This window comes from Micropterus salmoides, unplaced genomic scaffold (assembly GCF_014851395.1).
Source record: "Micropterus salmoides isolate LMB-PRFRI ecotype aquatic unplaced genomic scaffold, ASM1485139v1 Ms_hic_scaffold_2, whole genome shotgun sequence".
NCBI classification, from domain to species: Eukaryota; Metazoa; Chordata; class Actinopteri; order Centrarchiformes; family Centrarchidae; genus Micropterus; species Micropterus salmoides.
In genome coordinates, this window is record NW_024041150.1 from 2,576,236 (window position 1) to 2,593,504 (window position 17,269).

The window sequence follows — 17,269 nt, forward strand, 5'->3', positions numbered from 1 at the left end:
TGCTAAGGAGCAGCTACTGAAGATTGCGGCGCACTTCTCGGTAGTGGTAGGCGACAAACGCCTCCAAGAGAACATCAGAGTAGCTCTGTAGTCATAGAACAAGGCCCAAACAAAAGAAGCGCTGAACGCAAAATAGGTTAGTGACCTGAGGTTAGTAAACATGTTTAGCTCCACATTGGCCATCTAATGTTAGCTTGCTTTTTACTTTAGCTACGTCCTACCGGAGGTTAGATCCGACCGTAATTCGTTATGAAAATGTGAATGAGCCATTGTTTACTTGCTGAACTTGAGGTGGTCGATTAACGTAATTATTTACGTCCCACTGGCTGCCAACACGTTAATTATTAACGTCGGCTGCAAACAGGTTACAGGTTTATTGTTATCATGCAAAGTTACAGTTTTATTTAGTTTGTTACACAGTTACACATACAGTTTGTTTGAGAGTCTGGGGGATGTGTTGACCTAAAGTAGTTTAAGCTGTCTGAATGCATTGTTCATTACATGTTTGTGCTCTGTGAAAAACAGGTTACAGGTTTTTGGTTGATGATGCAACGTTACAGTTTTATTTAGTTATAACACATGGTTTGAGAGTCTGGGGGATGTGTTGACTTACAGTAGGCTAGTTAAGAAGCTGTCATTAATTGCAAAAACACTATCTTTGTAATAACAAACAACAGCTGTTTTGTGTGTAGGATCGCATCATCAGGTGACGGTTGTTGTAAGCTCATGTAGTGTGTGACCTCCTGTCACCGATCAGTCACGTAGTGTGAACGCCACAACAACTTCAAGACTCCAGTCACAAGACGGCAAGTTGTGTAGTCTGAACAGCAGGGCAATCTGCCGACGCTGAAAGTCGTGTAGTCTGCACGAGCCTTAAGGAGATCAGGAAGCAGTGTAGCCTGTGGGTACTTTGTACAAAATGGCTTGTTGTTGAGGAAATGGTTGACTCTGGGTACTTACTTTGTTGGAGATGCTGTCGTTCAGCTGGTGGTACAGACTATATGTTCTCCTCTTGTCTTAAACCCGCACATGATGAGAGTGGGCACTTGGGTGTGAAAATAACTTAACATCATGAGGCATTTCTTTTGGCCGCGGATGAAGAGAGGTGTTGGAGCATACATTAAGACACGTCATGTGTGTCAGCTAACAGGAAAGCTGTTAAACCTGCTCCATTACAACTCATTCTGGTTGTGAATGAACCATTTGAGCACCTAATTGTGGGTCTGTTTCAATGCGCTAAGTCTGACTGATGTGTCAAAATACTCGGTATCCTGCTGTGTATCTGTTGAGGGCAATTACCACTAAGACGGTAGTGAAAGGTCTAAGTCCGTTCATTTCGGTCTTTGGCATTCCGAAGGTCATCCAGAGCGTTCAGGGGGCGTTCCAATTCTCTTTGCACATATTCACGTTGTTGCGTCACTGGCATGCTGCAACGTAACACTGCACCCTTCAATCTGTGAGCTCAAGTAGCAGTGATTGAATTTAATACGATTTGAAAATAGAAGACAAACCTAGGTGCCAATATTTTTATCCAGTCCATTTTTCAACAACTACCAAATAAACATGAGAATACCAACAGTTTTCTGTAGTAGTGCATTATGTGACAGACCTGCAAGGTTTGACCACGACTATATAAGTTAACTGTTGTAATAGAGTAGGTTGAAGCAAGTGTTGACAGTACTAGTTAGTTGTAAAAGAACTGTGTTTTGGGGTTTTGTGTAATTATATAAACATTTATTCATTTAGATGACACTTTTATTGAAGCGTAATTTAAGTATTATTAACTCAAGTTGTTGCTCTGTGTTTTTTCATTCTGTTTGTCCACTAAGGTCTCGATGTATCTTATCAGCAGTGCCATCTGACCAATGCAATCCCACAACACCAGAGGTAAGAATACGCACAGCATTTTACATTCAATTACAATACGAAGAGGCATCAAAATGTTTTAATTGTAAATGTACAGATTTATGCTATATGGACAAAAACAGTGTGGTGAGCTGCCCTTTGTTTATATAAGTCTCAACAACAAACTGGTGCAAAATGACATGAAAACAAACCTAAATGAAAGCAATCAGGCTTGATGTTTAGACAAATGTGTGTGCAGAAGGACATCTGTGTATATGCAGTCAATAAAAAGTGAATTTACAATATTCAATAACAATTTAACACAGCTGGAAAAGGGAAATCCCTTTTGTCATCACAAAACTTGCTAGGATATGCATAAAATATATATTTGGAAATGAAAAGACACTGAGGGTACAAGCAGAAAAGGGAATATCGCACAGACCTGTTCTGTAAAATCAATTTTCATTTTTCTGTTAAAAAATAAATAAATCCTTAGTGCATTTGTAAAACTTAACTAAATTTGTGTTTAATTGTAACTTTGCATAATTAAAACATACTGCGTAACGAGATACGTTACATAAAGTTTGTGTATCACAAATAAACAGGCATAAGATTTACTGGAGGTCGTGAGGAAAACATGTATAGTGTAGCTTCACAGTATATAAATGAATTAATACATACATGAATACCATCAGTAGTATGTGTTTGATGATACAGACCTTCAAGGTTACATCGCAGCCCACAATAAACATTACATTTGGATGATCAGTTGCATAATATTATTCCACAGAGGGTCCTAATGTACTGGTAAAGCATTTAATTATAGTGCATATACAGATGTGTAGAAGGCCCAAAGCTACAGATAATGGACCCTTTTCCATTATAGAGGACCTGAGCAGATATCAAAATAGTGGTGGTGGTGGTGGTGGTGGTGGTGGTGGTGGGGGGGGGGACAAGAAATGCATGTATTTCATTAAGGACACATTTCTACAGTTGCATCCAAAGATGTTTGTAGCAAGATGCAGTCCTCAAGAGTAGTAGTATTTAAAAGGAGACCTCAAGCAAGCAGCACCCACTACAGTGTTTTCCATTGATCTCGTTAAGTCCATGTTGTTCTTTCCAGTTTGGCTCACTGAGGCAGATTGTAAGTCGGGAGGACTTCATTTCAATTCAGTTAATTTCAGTTCAGTATCTTTCTCAGGAGCTCAAAGCCATTTAGTTTGGTTTACTGGTGTAAAACAAGTATTTTTCCTCTGTCAATATGGCAAACTGCATGACAGACAGACAGACATGTAGTACCCCGGAGGATGCCGAGCCACATGGCATGGAAGTGGAAAAGCCTGCCAGCTCTCGCAGTAAAATTCTGACCCGAGCTGTAGTGTAGAAGCACATCCTTGTTCTGCAGGTGTCCAATATTTGTTTGTTTTCCTGGCTCATCGGGACCAACATGTACACACACAAGGGACAAAAAGAGCAAGTTTTCCATCTGATCCAGGGGAGAACGGGACCCCCCCCCCAGTTTGGCCTTTGTTTACAATACGTCCCTTTTGTTTAAAGTCAATAAAAATATCTCCAGTGAAATTCCTCTGGTGGCACAATGGATATTTTATCACCTCTTTGGGGGCATCCGGTTCACACACACGTCCCTTGGTGGTGCACGGTGAGTTTGCGGTGCTTCAGACCCAGGCCTCTTTCTTTGAAGTCCATCACGCGCTGTTGTGATGTGTCTACCAGAGCACTGGCTATAGCGATACCTAGAAGCCGAGACAGAAAAGAGAGTTAACAGAGAAATATACAGCATGCTAATTTTATTGTAGGTGACCTGTTCAAGTGAAGCCACGGCCGTTCTACTTAGGTGGTCATTGGTTAGCAATAATTAAGCCATATCAACTGTTATGTTTACTACATTGACTAAAATAAAACAAGGTATGTTGCCGTTTGTAACATCCTTTAAATTTACTTTTTCAATATCTTGGTCACACCCTTTCACGCATAGTGGTCACTACAGTGGACAGCTGTTCTGATAGTCTAGTATAGTGGACACTAGTGCATCATGCCACACACTGCCACCCTCTGGTAAGCCGTTGTAAGTGCAATTTAAATTTGTCAAAGCCAAGATGGCCGATGAGAGATGCTGAGCAGCTCGGGTAAATCTTGCCACTCTCTTTTATGTTGGGAGGAAATTACGATTAATCATCTGTCCACTAAATTGGACATTATGCATCGTTGGCTATATTTCAGCTACAATTAACTATTACTGAGACTTTGTTTTTCTTAAATGCTTCACGTGCAATAACTTTTGGATGTAAATCAATGGATTTATGTTTGTTACAAAAACTGCAAGATTTACATTCTAACAATATTTGGTTTTTCCATTGCATTAAACGGTATTAGAATGTTAAAACATGTGACCACATTAGTGTAACAGCATTAAAAATATAGGTTTCACATACTACATTTAATTCATCGGTCTGTGAAATACATTTTTCTTCATTTGAAAACTTACGTGCACGCTGTCCACCTTTTGTGGGGAAAAAAATGTGTTTAAAAAATTAATTTCCAATTTTGTTTTTCATGCCTAAAGAGCAATAAAAACACCTAAGAAATAAATCCTGACAGAGGCTGTCATAATTCATGCACAAAAGGGTTTAATTAAATTAGAGCTAAATTAAATGTACAGGTAAACTATGACTTATGATATTTACAGTAAATATCTAGGGTACATCTTCACTACTATGTTTTTGTTTGAGTTTTTAAAGTCCTCCGTTTTCATCTGTCCACACAAATACGCTACCCTGGAGTTTTAAAACGAAAACGGGGTCAGCAGTGTTTTCAGACTTCTCCGCTTTAGGTCTTCGGATTCACTGTTTTAGTCTAGTCGTGAGGTGCAAACGTAGCAGAAGATCTGCGTTTTAAAAGTTAGTAGTGTGGATGTAGCCTCAGTCAGGAGGGCAACCTGCGCTTTGCCGATATTTGGCGCCGTCTTTTGTGGAAATACATATACAATATTGTATGTATATAAATAGTTATAATAGAAAAATGAGACACACTGAACCTGCAAAGTAATATAAAATATTAGTGCTTAGAGCTAAATTTGGTGGTCCGCAAGGTACTATTGTGGGTTCCCTTTGTTTTCTGTGCACACATTATTAACATGATCACAATTGTACCTGCACCAATGTTATCTAGCTATGTAAAGTATTTTTTTTTTTTTTTTATCTGCAAGTTTGGAAAGTGACTCAATCATGTTTCATCAACTGAGAACTATCAAATAAATTACATTGAAAGTATTTATGGATTCCCAATTATTTCTTTTGCGTTTTCTCTAGGTAAATTCAATATTGAGCTATGAAGGCCGACAGAAAAGAATGGCCCAAAAGAAAGCCAAGAGGGCGAACTAAGAAGTGAAAAGCACGTGAAAAAAGAATACAGTGATGAACAACAAAGCAGAAAGCCTCAGCTGATGTGTGGCAGGTGGAGACGCATCATCCTACCAGCAGGCACCTCAACACAACATCCAGAAAACATTTTATCAATGCGTCTCCAGCCATTGTTGTTTGGCTTCAGCAGGAGACAAGGGTGTAACGCTGAGGTCACTGAGGCATGTCTACCACCATCATCCTGGCTCTTTCCTTTTTTCAGCCTGCCTCCCTCTCACTGTCCATCAGGATGTCATACCTCTCTCAACACAACTTCTGTATCTGATGTTTGACTCGCTCTCCACAGCAGGACTTACAGACAGCAGGCCGGCTGCACCGAGGCATCAGATGCCTCCAAGCATTGTGTTACCTTGGCAGTAGCTGCTGTTGTTAATGTGGATTGAGAGGCATCTGATGGCAGCTCTTGCAAGTGCAGCTAGTCCTGTCTTTCCCTCCCGACAACCGTGGGCTTGACAAAGCATGGTCATTACGACAAGAGCTCAATCTGCTGGTATGCAGGAGCCAAATAAACAAAACAGGCAAACAGTGGAGGGAATCTGCTGCACTCTCGATATGATTTGGATGCAGGATGTTTTCAGCATTTCACACTCAAGTGATTCTTAGGATTTTTTTTTTTTGTAGGTGGAAAAGGGAAAGCCGATTACAAAGTTGCTCAGAGTGCGCCTGTGTGTGTGTGTGTAACTGTGTAAATACTGTAGGTGTGTGCATGCACCTGTGCACATAACATTTTTGTACAGTTCTGACACAGCAAGCCATATAAACAGATATGGCAGCCAATAGTTGTGTGCTTTCTTCATCCAAAACTGAGGGAAGGTGATTGGCTAGCAGCAGCTGGTCGGTTGGAATATGGTTCATTATGGCTGTTTGTTTCACTTTGGCAGTGGGTTTATAGGTGTTTGTTTTGGCTACCACAGACAATACCTTAGACTTTGGCTTTCTGTCACTATGGTAATTTGTGGTTTATTTTAAAAACCAGTAGGGCTTGTTTGCAGATCTGCTGTGTATTTCAGGAGTAAACACACCTCCATAAGTGTTTGTGCAGTTGCCACTTTACTTCTTTGCCACTTCAATGCACTGCCACTGAGCTCATGTGCTGCTTGTTGTTTTCTTTTCATGTGAAGTTGTTCATTATACTTTAGATTACATTTATTTAACTGTCATGTTAGCACCCCACCTTTTGCTATTTGAGAGCAGGTGAGTTTTCATAAAAAGTTGGGAACCGAAGCCAGAGTTTCCCACAGAATGACCTTGTAACTGTGACGCGTGCGGGCGATGTTAGCTACCAGATACAGCGTGTTATCCTCGAAAACCCAGCTGCATTCTAACATTAACTTAGCTCTCCTTATTAGCTAGGCTCCTTACATGCTTGCTAATAACTTTTTTTAAAGCTGATTCTCTAACATTTACAGCGCTGCGTTGGACAGATTTGTGCCGCTGTGTTCATGAGGGCGAGAGGGCGACGGCGTTGATATTGTGGCAGGCCGCCACAAATAAATGAACGTATGGGAAACACTGGAAGCTGTGGTTGAGGATACAGTCTTTCCACCACTATTTGAGTACTTTTTAATGGCATGAAGGCATTTTTTGTTTGATTGCTTTATAAGGTTAATTTAAAATAATGATTGGAACATTTTTGAGTCTGTCAGTAGACTTGTCTATATTTTCAATTTGACATATGCTGTTCCACCGTGTTGACTTCTGCCCGGCCGAGACCGCTAACTTCCAGTTTAGCCCTCCGCTAATTTAAATGGGGATAAAATGATAATCTTGCAGCTCTTGTAGACTTTGAAAATGATAGGCCGAATCAAAATTTGTGAAATTTGTTATCTCATGGGGTTATTGGCGGTAAGTGGAGAGCAAAGCCCACAACTCCTTCAGAGGAACAGCACTGAGCCACTGGTACAGGTATGTGGATGATGACACTCAAAATTAAAACCAAGGAAGTGCAAGCCTTCACAGAACACATCACCTCTGTGGACAGTATCATCAAGTTCACGCGAGAAGATGTCCACAACAACAGTTTGGCTTTCCTGGACTGTGCTGTACACATTGCAGAGGACAGGAGCCTGCAAATTGGGGTTTACAGAAAACCCACAAACACAGACCAATACTAACTTTTCGATTCCCACCACCCACTGGGACACAAGCTGGGGGTCATGAGAATCCTGCACCACAGAGCACACAACATACAAACGTGCACAAGCCAGAGAGAAGGAACAGAACCGACGGGGGCACTTACAGCCTGTGGATACCCTAAATGGACCGTTGTGAAAACAGCCACAAGATCCAAGAAGAAGACCAAAACTACAGGGGAGGAGAAGAAGAAGGTCAAATGCAACAACATTGTGATTCCATACGTATCTGGAGTATCAGAAACTCAGGAGGATTTTCAACAAACATAACATCCCTGTGTTTTTTAAACCCAAGAACACGCTAAGACAGATGCTGGTCCACCCCAAAGACCGCACACCCAAACACAAGAAAAGCAGTCTAGTGTATGCGGTCCAATGCAGTGAGGAATGCACAGACCTGTATATTGGGTAGACTAAACAACCACTACACAAACGCATGGCTCAACACAGAAGGGCCAACTCCTCAGGTCAAGACTCTGCAGTCTACTTACATCTGAAGGACAGAGGACACTCGTTTGAGGATCAATAGGTGCACATTTTAGACAGAGAGGATGGATGGTTTGAAAGAGGTGTCAAGGAAGCATCTACACCCGGGTTGAAAAGCCGTCAACCACTTATCCCCCACTTACAATGCTGTCCTTTTATCACTTCCCGGGAAACTTAACAAGCACTACCTCTACAACAGCCAGGAGCACTAACGAACCAGAGCTGTCCTGGCAAACAATCCCACAGAGGTTAAATAGAGTTTCTCTACTAGTCATTTCAGAACTGAAGAAGTCTCTCGGATGAGGGACAAAACGTCTTCTAGTATCTTCAACCAAGTCCAGTTGCCCTTGACTTTAACTATGACCTGGATGACTGAGAACCTTCACAGACAATAAGTTACTTCTTTTCTTAGTGATCGGTGAAAAATGTAGTGATGTTTCAGTGAATGAAAAGCTTCAAACATCCATACATAATCTAACTATGTGGTTCAATGTACAAAAAATAGGGAGACTTGTGATTAAAACCCCCTCAGTCATAAAAGATAAATGAGAAAGGGAAAAGTTTAGGATGACTGACAGATGACAAAAAGGAATGAAAATGGAAAAAGACAAGGGATGGATCAGGGAAGGAAATTACATTTCAGAGCAGATTAAGTTAGACAGCTGTCTGTAACCTGTTTCCATTTATGGGGGGGACCCGAGGCCAAGACAAATGCAACAGGAATGCTACCAGTTATCACTAAAATCACCTCCACAAAACCTCAAACTTAAAATCCATCTGTCTGAACGTGGTCTACATTGCATACAAACACACCGGCCTGCGAGATAGAAAACAAGTTCTAATGAAAAATGAGAAAAAGACAGTAAAAGTTCAAAAAAATTAATGAAATTTCTAATGTGACATCTGAATATTCTTTCATCAAAATAGTTTTCACCTTTTGACAAATTGCCATTATAATTGTGTTTTTCTGGTGAACACACACATCTCCATTTGCAAAATTAAATTGGTCAAAAGTAATCAAATTATGCTACAGGTGAGTGCAAGTGCTCATTTGCTGCGGTGGCGACCAGGCGTGCTAATGTGATTGTTTTGTCAGGTGAGTTGATGCATCATTAACCCTCTCCCCCCCTCCTGATAGACTAATGGGGTCATTAGCAAGAGACAAAATTCCCCAGGAACACATATCGGCACAGGTCTGATGTGGAAAACTGGGACTCGCAGCTGGAAAACATCTGCGACGGGAGGAGCCCGCTTGCTAACCCGGTGACAAACCTCACAGCCAGGCCCTCCTCTCCTTCTAAACATCAAAGCCTGCCTTCTGAGTCTGTGCGGATGGTAGCCTGCTTAGGATCCAGTATAATAGTAAACAAAAAGTACCACGGCAGCGTCTGTTCAATGAAGCGAAGGGAAATCAAAGTCAGACAAACAGTAACACATTGATATTCAAATATTTATGCATCTGTGAGACACTGATTCCAGGTTTGAAAAGACCAGCAAACATAACGCACAACTACGACTTCTTTGATGTACGCATGTAAGATTCAGGTTTGATCTTGACTAACTAGGATGCCTTTCATTAACTGCACATGGCAGGGTTTGGTAAAGCCTTTCTTTATGCTCGTCTGAAATTCATATTTAAATTTCTCTCAACAACAAGGCAGAAGGACATCCTCAAAAAGTCGAAAGCACATGCTTTTGCAGATGCAAAATAAACATTTAAAAGTTTTGATTTATGTGGCTATCATATAAAACAAACAAAAAACCAGGAAGCTGCACTTCTTCGATAAAATGGTTCTCATCAGGGTCCTGACCTTGCCTTGACTTTTCTTGCCTGTATGTATCTGATCCAATTTGTCAGTAAGACCTTGAGTTGTCTTAGTTGATTCTTACGCATGTTCAAAACTGTTCCATCAATCATTTTAATAGCAGCTTTTGCTTTTTTCCTAATGGCAGGCATCTCATTTTGGAACAGAGCATTACAACAAAGGGCAAGCGGCAAATAAAAGCAAAAGCAAGAAGAAAAGTAACAGTGACTTGATATGATACAAACCTTCATGTCCACATAATAAATACATGAGTTGCCTGAAAGTAAATGCCACTAAAAGTCAACAAGCAGACAGATGAAGGAGTGGGGGTGACAGGAGGGTCCATCCCAGTGGGGCGGATAGTTTCAAAGACAAAGAGGATCAAAGTATCTGAGATCCATTCCGGGTCAGTAGAGCTGAGTTTCTGAGCGCTGCCCTGCGATTCCTGTCAAGCAGCTATCCAGTCAGACACCCACAGAGAGACGGTGGAGCACAGGCAGGTGGTGAATGCAGAGAGAGGAAGAAAAGCACACCGGTGCTACAGCAATGCTTTCAGGCCAGTAGTCACAGGCTGTGTCTGGTATAACAGACAGGCTAGGAACTAACTAACAAGGATACTAGAAACTTAAATAAGACACATTTTGGGAAATACACTTGTATGCCATTAAGAGGCCACTTAATGAAGGGATCAGTATATATTTTGTGTGTGTGTGTGTGTGTGTGTGTGCGTGTATATAGAGTCAAACAAGGCAAAAAAACCTAAACATGTATCTAACCATTAGGGTTAGAGTCCCTAAGTAACTAAAGGGGGGATAGAGTGGGAGATGGGGAATCAAAGGAGTAAAATAAGCAAAGGTGGGAGACTTTTAACTTTTAAACTTTTTAATATTTCCCTGTTGCTTTTATGTTTTATGTAAAACACTTTGAATTACCTTGTTGTTGAAATGTGCTATACAAATAAACTTGCCTTGCCTTGTTAACTAGCTTGTAGTCCATGCAGTAGTAATGTATGCATGAATCACAGGGGTTTTGTACATTAGTAGTAATAATCATTAGTGTGTAAACCTGGGAACCACACTACTGTATCTCCAATAGCTCCATTGCTAACTGCTCCTCAACATATCTCACTCTTGTCTTTGGGGTTCGTTAGAAGTCATTTCTGACCTGCTTCCACTCTTAGCTAGTATTAAAAACATCTCTTAGCTGCGATACTGACACTAGGATGACATTGATACCGATATTCTCATTTGAACCTGCATTAATAATTTACATTTATTCATTTAGCTGACGCTTTTATACAAAGCGACTTACAATTGCTATACATGTCAGAGGTCGCACGCCTCTGGAGCAACTAGGGGTTAAGTGTCTTGCTCAGGGACACAATGGCGGATGTCTCACAGTGGGAATCGAACCCACACCAAAGGCAAGCATCTTATCAATGCGCCTGATTTATTTGGTAAATAAATAGTTATATTATGCTGTACGCACAATTCTTGCAGCGTAATTGTGTCTTTTAAAATTCCTGCACTTAGAAGTGTCCGCAATTAACTACTGTAAAAATTATTAAGACAAAAAGGTAGAGTTTGCTGACCAATTAGACTAGAACAGAGCAAAACCAGCCAAGTGTTTTAATAAAATGTTGTCTCCTATTAGATTTTTTTCATAGTAGTGTCTTCAGTGTATTTAATGCAAATGACCAGAGTCATTTCCTGTCCAGGGATAATAAATTTGACTTTTTCCTCCCATTAGGAACAGGGCCAAAGTGAGAATGATACAGCGAAAGGCTCAAGGTGCTTTGTCAGGAGTAAGGGGGAGAGAAGGGAGGGTGTAGAGAGAATAAGAAGCAAACAAAGACAGACAGAAACAAAGTTGAACCCGAAGAGAGAACACAAGCTATGAATTCAGACATGTTAAATTTCCATTCACCTATTTTATGCAATATGTGCATTAAACCGCCAGGGTGGAAACGCAATGAAATGAAAACATTTTGCCACAAAAAATGGTTTTATGCTTTGCTGGGGTAGAAAAGCTGATATACTGACAGACAGATAAAAACAGGTTATTGGGAGAAGCACCTTGGCGTTTTGGTACCCGCTTCTTCAGAGAAAACGTTCATGTCATGTTGCTGTTCACTGTTACTGGCCTCCACTCCACCAGAAAGCCCAGCAAAATAAAGATTTTAAAAAAGTAGAGGAGTCTGGGATGTCAGTAACTCCAACATCCCCTGGTTCAAGAACAGAAATACCATCTTAGCTCAGATGTGCAGCCTTGTCATATACTGCTAAATATGTTCACATAGTTGGTAGAAATAAGAACTGATAAGAATTTTATTTTAAAGTTTTTAATTGAATTGTCACTACATAAAACTGAAAGACAAGACGTATGAAGGGATAGAACCACTAGAGAGTGGTGAGGAAGTAAAGGAAAGGGAGAGATGGGGGGGGGGGGGGGAGAGATTATGTTTTCTTCCTACCTCTCTTCAGATGGTTTAGAGGAAACCAGGAGTGGATTTATCAAAGCATAACCACAAGGATTTATAATCTCAGCGTCGCTGCAGTAATATGCAAATCTGGTTATGTGGGTGAGGGGGCCGTCGGCGTGGACTCTTACCACCCACTGCACTTACTTAACAGCTCCTTCAATTACTTATATCCTTCTCTGTCTGTATCTCTCCTGATAACATCTCCCACTTTCTGTTTCACTCACAAATATTTTTAAGAATTTACACCTCTCTTATCGAACCTCTCAGGCTTTTAATACCTCTTTTCTCTCTCACACGCTGCTCTATTTTTACTCACAAAGACTTTCAACATCTCACAGTACCTGTATTTTTCCCCCCTCTCTCTTTGATATTCCCTGCTCTATCTCTGCTGCTGAATAGGCAGATTAGCGCAGAAAAGGCGGCTGTGAAAAATGCTGCGCCTCTGTCTATATTGACCCACTATATAAGCTTGGAAGACAGTAGCCCACTGTCTTGCTCTTTCTCTCCATCCTCAACACTGCACCAAACTGAAAATATGTGCAGCCTGGTAAAGCCATCAACCACTAATTGAGTCCCATTTTACGAAAAAAACAATACATCTGCAGCTGCGGGAGGCACAACAAGTAGTTGAACAGGCAGTAGAAAGATGAAGAGGCCACGGAGATGGAAGAGTGGTGACTCGAGCCAAAAATAAGATCTCGTTCTCCCTTTTTTTCCCCCCATCCCTCCCTCTGTTTCACCAAATATTGTCCTAAAGTTATTATCATTTAATCACATAATTTGGTTTCAAACACAGAGATCTCTGTGTTCCCATGCATGTTTTTTATTTGAGTGTTTTTCTGCCGCCCTAGATTAGAGTGAAGAAAAAGCCATACAAGAGCTTTAAGACCTCCTCTCCTTCTGCAGCTTGTAATCTCATCACACAGACTAGGCTGTGGACAGAGAGAGAGAGAAATGCAGAGTTTGACACAGAGAGCTTAGCTAACACAAAATCGTAAAAAAAAAAAAGCTCACCATCTATGCTATTTCCAAAACTGTAATGCAATAACAGTATCCGCGTATCAGAGTAAAGGTACTTTCTTTTTACAGTGTAAGTGTTTTTTACAGATGCACTTCAGACAGAGGCAGACTGTGCTAAGCGAAAAAGGCTTTTTATTCTTAGGGCTGTCATGCCATGTGTGACATGACAACTTGCACTTGAAAGTTGAATAATTTTACCTTTTATGCAGGGCTAAAGTAAAGTGGCTGAAAATGCAAAGCACTGCAAGTAAAGAGAGCATGTCAGGCGTACTGGTATCCATGTTCAGTGACGCACTTCAGGTTTCTCTTCTCATTCAAGAACCTTCAACAGTTCTAGTGACTGGTGGGAAGTTCCCACGTGTTTAAACAATGAGATCTAGTTTTGATGACTTGATTTTGTGACATATTTGAGGTAATCCATTTACTGTTAGCCAGTAATACCGGATCCTGGTTCGAGTCACAATGGTAGCAGGCCATTCAAAGTAGCCATACATCCTTCTCCCCAGCCACATCCTTCAGCTTCTTCTGAGGCATCTAAAATCTTTCCCAGGTCCGATGGGGTATGCAGTTCCTCCGGCGTGTTCTGGGTCTGCCTAGATCTCTTCCTATTTGGATGTTCCTGGACAATTTCCAGAGCGAGGCCTCCGTTAAACATCCTGCTCAAATGCCCAAGCCACCTCATCTGGCTCCTTTTAACATGAGGGCGCAGCAGTTCTGATTTGATCTCCTCCCTGATGTCGTACCTCCATACACTGTCCCCAAGGGTCAACCCAGCCACCCTGTGAAGGAAAGTCATTTTGGCCACTTGTATCCGCAGTCTCGTTCTTTTGGTCGCTACCAAAAGCTCATGACCATAGGTAAGGGTTGGATCGTAGATTGACAGGTAAATTGAAGGCTTTGCCTTCAGACTCAGCTCCCTCTTCATCACAACAATCAACAACTCCCACATTACTGCTGGTGCTACACCAACCTGCCTGTCAGTCTTGCGCTCCATCTAACCTTCACGCCTACAAAATCCCCACCAGTCAGTCAGTCAGTCAAACTGATGATACCTTAGACAGTTTGAGCGATCTACCTTTTGTTGCCTTTACTGTAGGAACACGGCGGATGCACTGCATAGGTAGCTAAAATGTTCCAGTTCCATGAGTGAATTTGATTGAATCACTGCTTTTCTGTAACATGGATGTTGGGAGGTAAGCGAGTGGCTTCTTAAGCAGCCTGTTAACCCATGGTGACAAACATCTTGCCATATGGGCTTACACAGGAGAAAAAAAGGACTAAGTGATTTGATGCCAGTTGTACGCTGGTGGTATGTTTTGCCTTCAAGTCAGCTAGTCGATAAGTTCTAAGAATATCCATGGATGTATTACAGTTTTCTGTTTGTAAATTGTGGCTTGGGGAGCTAATCTCAGTGTGGTCACTTTACAAGACATCATAATGCCACAGTTTTTGTCTGAGTCCTGAAGAAAAAACTCTACAATGATACAGAAAGAGAAACAGAACGCAACATACAGAATGAGGAATATTGGCAGCTGAGAAACTAATTTGTAAGGCTGGTACTGCAGTCCTTTTTTTCTCCCTTCTGAAACCAACAATGGCGTTTTCTCTTTTTCTCCCCGTTACATATGAAGGGTCAGTTAATGGTAACGCCTCAGGGGAGCAGAGCAAAGGAGGACAAGAAGAAAACAAAGAGAAGGCGGCAAGCTAAAATAGGCTTGCTCATCGAGGATTCCTCTTGAAGTATCTCCCACCGAGGGTGGGCGGAGCTAGCCTGCAGTGACTTCACGTTCATACATGCCAACATCAATGGAGGCCTGCTGTCTGACCCTGCGCCTCGAGCATCTCTGGGGAGTGGAGGGGTGGGAGGATAGAGGGAGGAGCGAGAGACTTGGGATGGATGATGGGTGGGCGATTTAAAAAAATAAATACTTGTTTTTTTTACAACTTTGATCTGCTCCTTGTGTTTATGTCTTTGCATATACGTCATTGCTTGTGTTTGTATGTGCAATTACTACGATCATGACTAACTGCTCTGATCACTACACAAACTCACCCAAAGACTTAAGCTTCCAACACCGGTAACAACGACAGCTATTTCATTGATTTGACGATAAAAACAACATAAGAGCCTGGATGTCCCCTAGAGAGCAGCCTGACAAGCCTTTCATTGGCCTAATTCCCTGGATGTGTCTGCTGCTGCTGTGACGAGCTAATGTTCAAAACATCAGGTATTGTAAGGTGGTGAACACAAAATCTGCTGTTCTTGCAGCCCCCCTATCTTCAGTGCGCAGCTTCAAAAAAAGGCAGACCAGTCAGCTGCAGCGAACACTGCTGTTGTGTCTGTCAGTCTGGGCCAAACCAATACTTTCACTACGGGGGATACGATAGTCCCTCCCAACTTGGACTGATCCTCGTTTTGCTGAAATCTGATTGGCTGAATGGTGCTGATCAAAGGAGTTTACTTTTTGTCCGGGACGAACTCAGCTCAGGCTGATAACTGCTACTGAGACGGTAAACATGGCGAAAAGAAAGAGAGGATAAAGAAATGTGAGGTGCTGAATATATATATAATAGTTCTATAGTAGCCTCTATCTCCTCCTTTGGCCAGTTAGATCCAAGAGTACATCAGGAAGATGAAGGGCTTGGTGAATACCTCAGGTAGCAGAAACCCCGAGGGTGAGGACAAGGAAGACGAAGAACCTTCATGGAGAGACAAGCTGCTGCACGGCATGTACCACAGACAAATAGAAGAAGTGGCTGATATCAAGAAAGGACAGCACAGAAGCACTAATCATGGCGGCACAAGAACAGGCACTCAGTACAAGATCAATAGAGGCTGGGGTCTACCACACTAGGCAGGCAGACTGTGCAAGGATGCCCCTGCAATGATTTATTTATTTTTTTATAGGATGCATCTCTGTATGCATATTAGCTGTTAGGGACAGGGTGATGATAGACCCAATCATGTTGATGAGGAGGGAGAGAAGGAAGAGTTTGAGCTGCAGGAGGTGCGGCAAGAGCAGGAGGAGAAGGACAATGGAACCAGAAAAAACAGCGACAGGTACAGGGGTAGTGTGCAGGGTAGGCAATCAAATGTAGAGATAGAATTAGAGAATGGATTATTGTTAGTCATGTTTATTACTGATGTTCTTCTCATGCATATGTAGCTGTACAATCAGCAGAGGCAGAGTCCAGCACAGGGGAAGCTGAGCCAGATATAGGCCTCCTCAAAGCTGAAGATGAGGGATTTGATTTTTATGCAAACACACACATACAGCTCTATTTTATGGTACTGTATTGTAGTTTTTGATTATATTATATATATTCATAATAGGTCTAAACTAGTGGTAAATTATATAGTATAACATATAGTGAAAATGGATTAAATACAATGGATTAAACACAAGCCTACAGCTCCACAATGCTGTCTGACCCTATCTGACCTCATTTGTTAAAAATGTTCAGAAAAATAGCTTCCACCAAGAAATGTTAAGTAACAAATGAAAATGCTTAGAGAAAAGGTTTATTTGCACTATAAGAAAACATGCAATGCAATGTAGTTTTCTTTCACATAAAAACAGACATTTCCACCCTAAATTGGAGCAGAAAATGTCTCCAGAATGCAGGAAATTACGGGTTTAATGCTCAAAATATATTTCCGCATCAAAAAATTTCATCTAAATAGTGCTAAAAATCTTCTCGCCTCGTTCATCGTCACGTCTCATGACCCAAATGTATCATCGCGCCCCAAATCACTAGCCTCTCATCCACTTTACACTACATGTCACATTCACAAACATTCATACACTGATGAATGTCTTTCAGCGGTTCATCAGAAAGGTGGACTTGCATCCAATCACACAGTTCCAGTGGGAGCAATTTCAGGCATAATCTTGCCCAAGACACTTCGACACACACACAGGACTAGAGCTGGGGATCAAACCACCGCTCTATGAGCCACAGCCGCTCCTAAACACACCGGAAATATTCATTGTAATGGAGGATTTGGTAAAAATGTGTTTGGTTGTAAACCTGTATCACCTTCTGAGATTGGTATGT

The 17,269-nt window shown here is 41.4% G+C and overlaps 1 protein-coding gene across 1 annotated transcript in view; it reads right to left on the minus strand.

Annotated features, from left to right (window-relative positions):
• Positions 1-1,905: 1,905 nt before the first annotated feature.
• The window catches only part of LOC119913070 (attractin-like protein 1), a 162,280-nt gene continuing 146,916 nt past the window's right edge, over positions 1,906-17,269 (minus strand). The window contains exon 10 of the mRNA XM_038732386.1: positions 1,906-3,599. Within this exon, the coding sequence (XP_038588314.1) occupies positions 3,478-3,599 (122 nt within the window). The 3' untranslated portion in view covers positions 1,906-3,477. The remainder of the gene's footprint in view (positions 3,600-17,269) is intronic.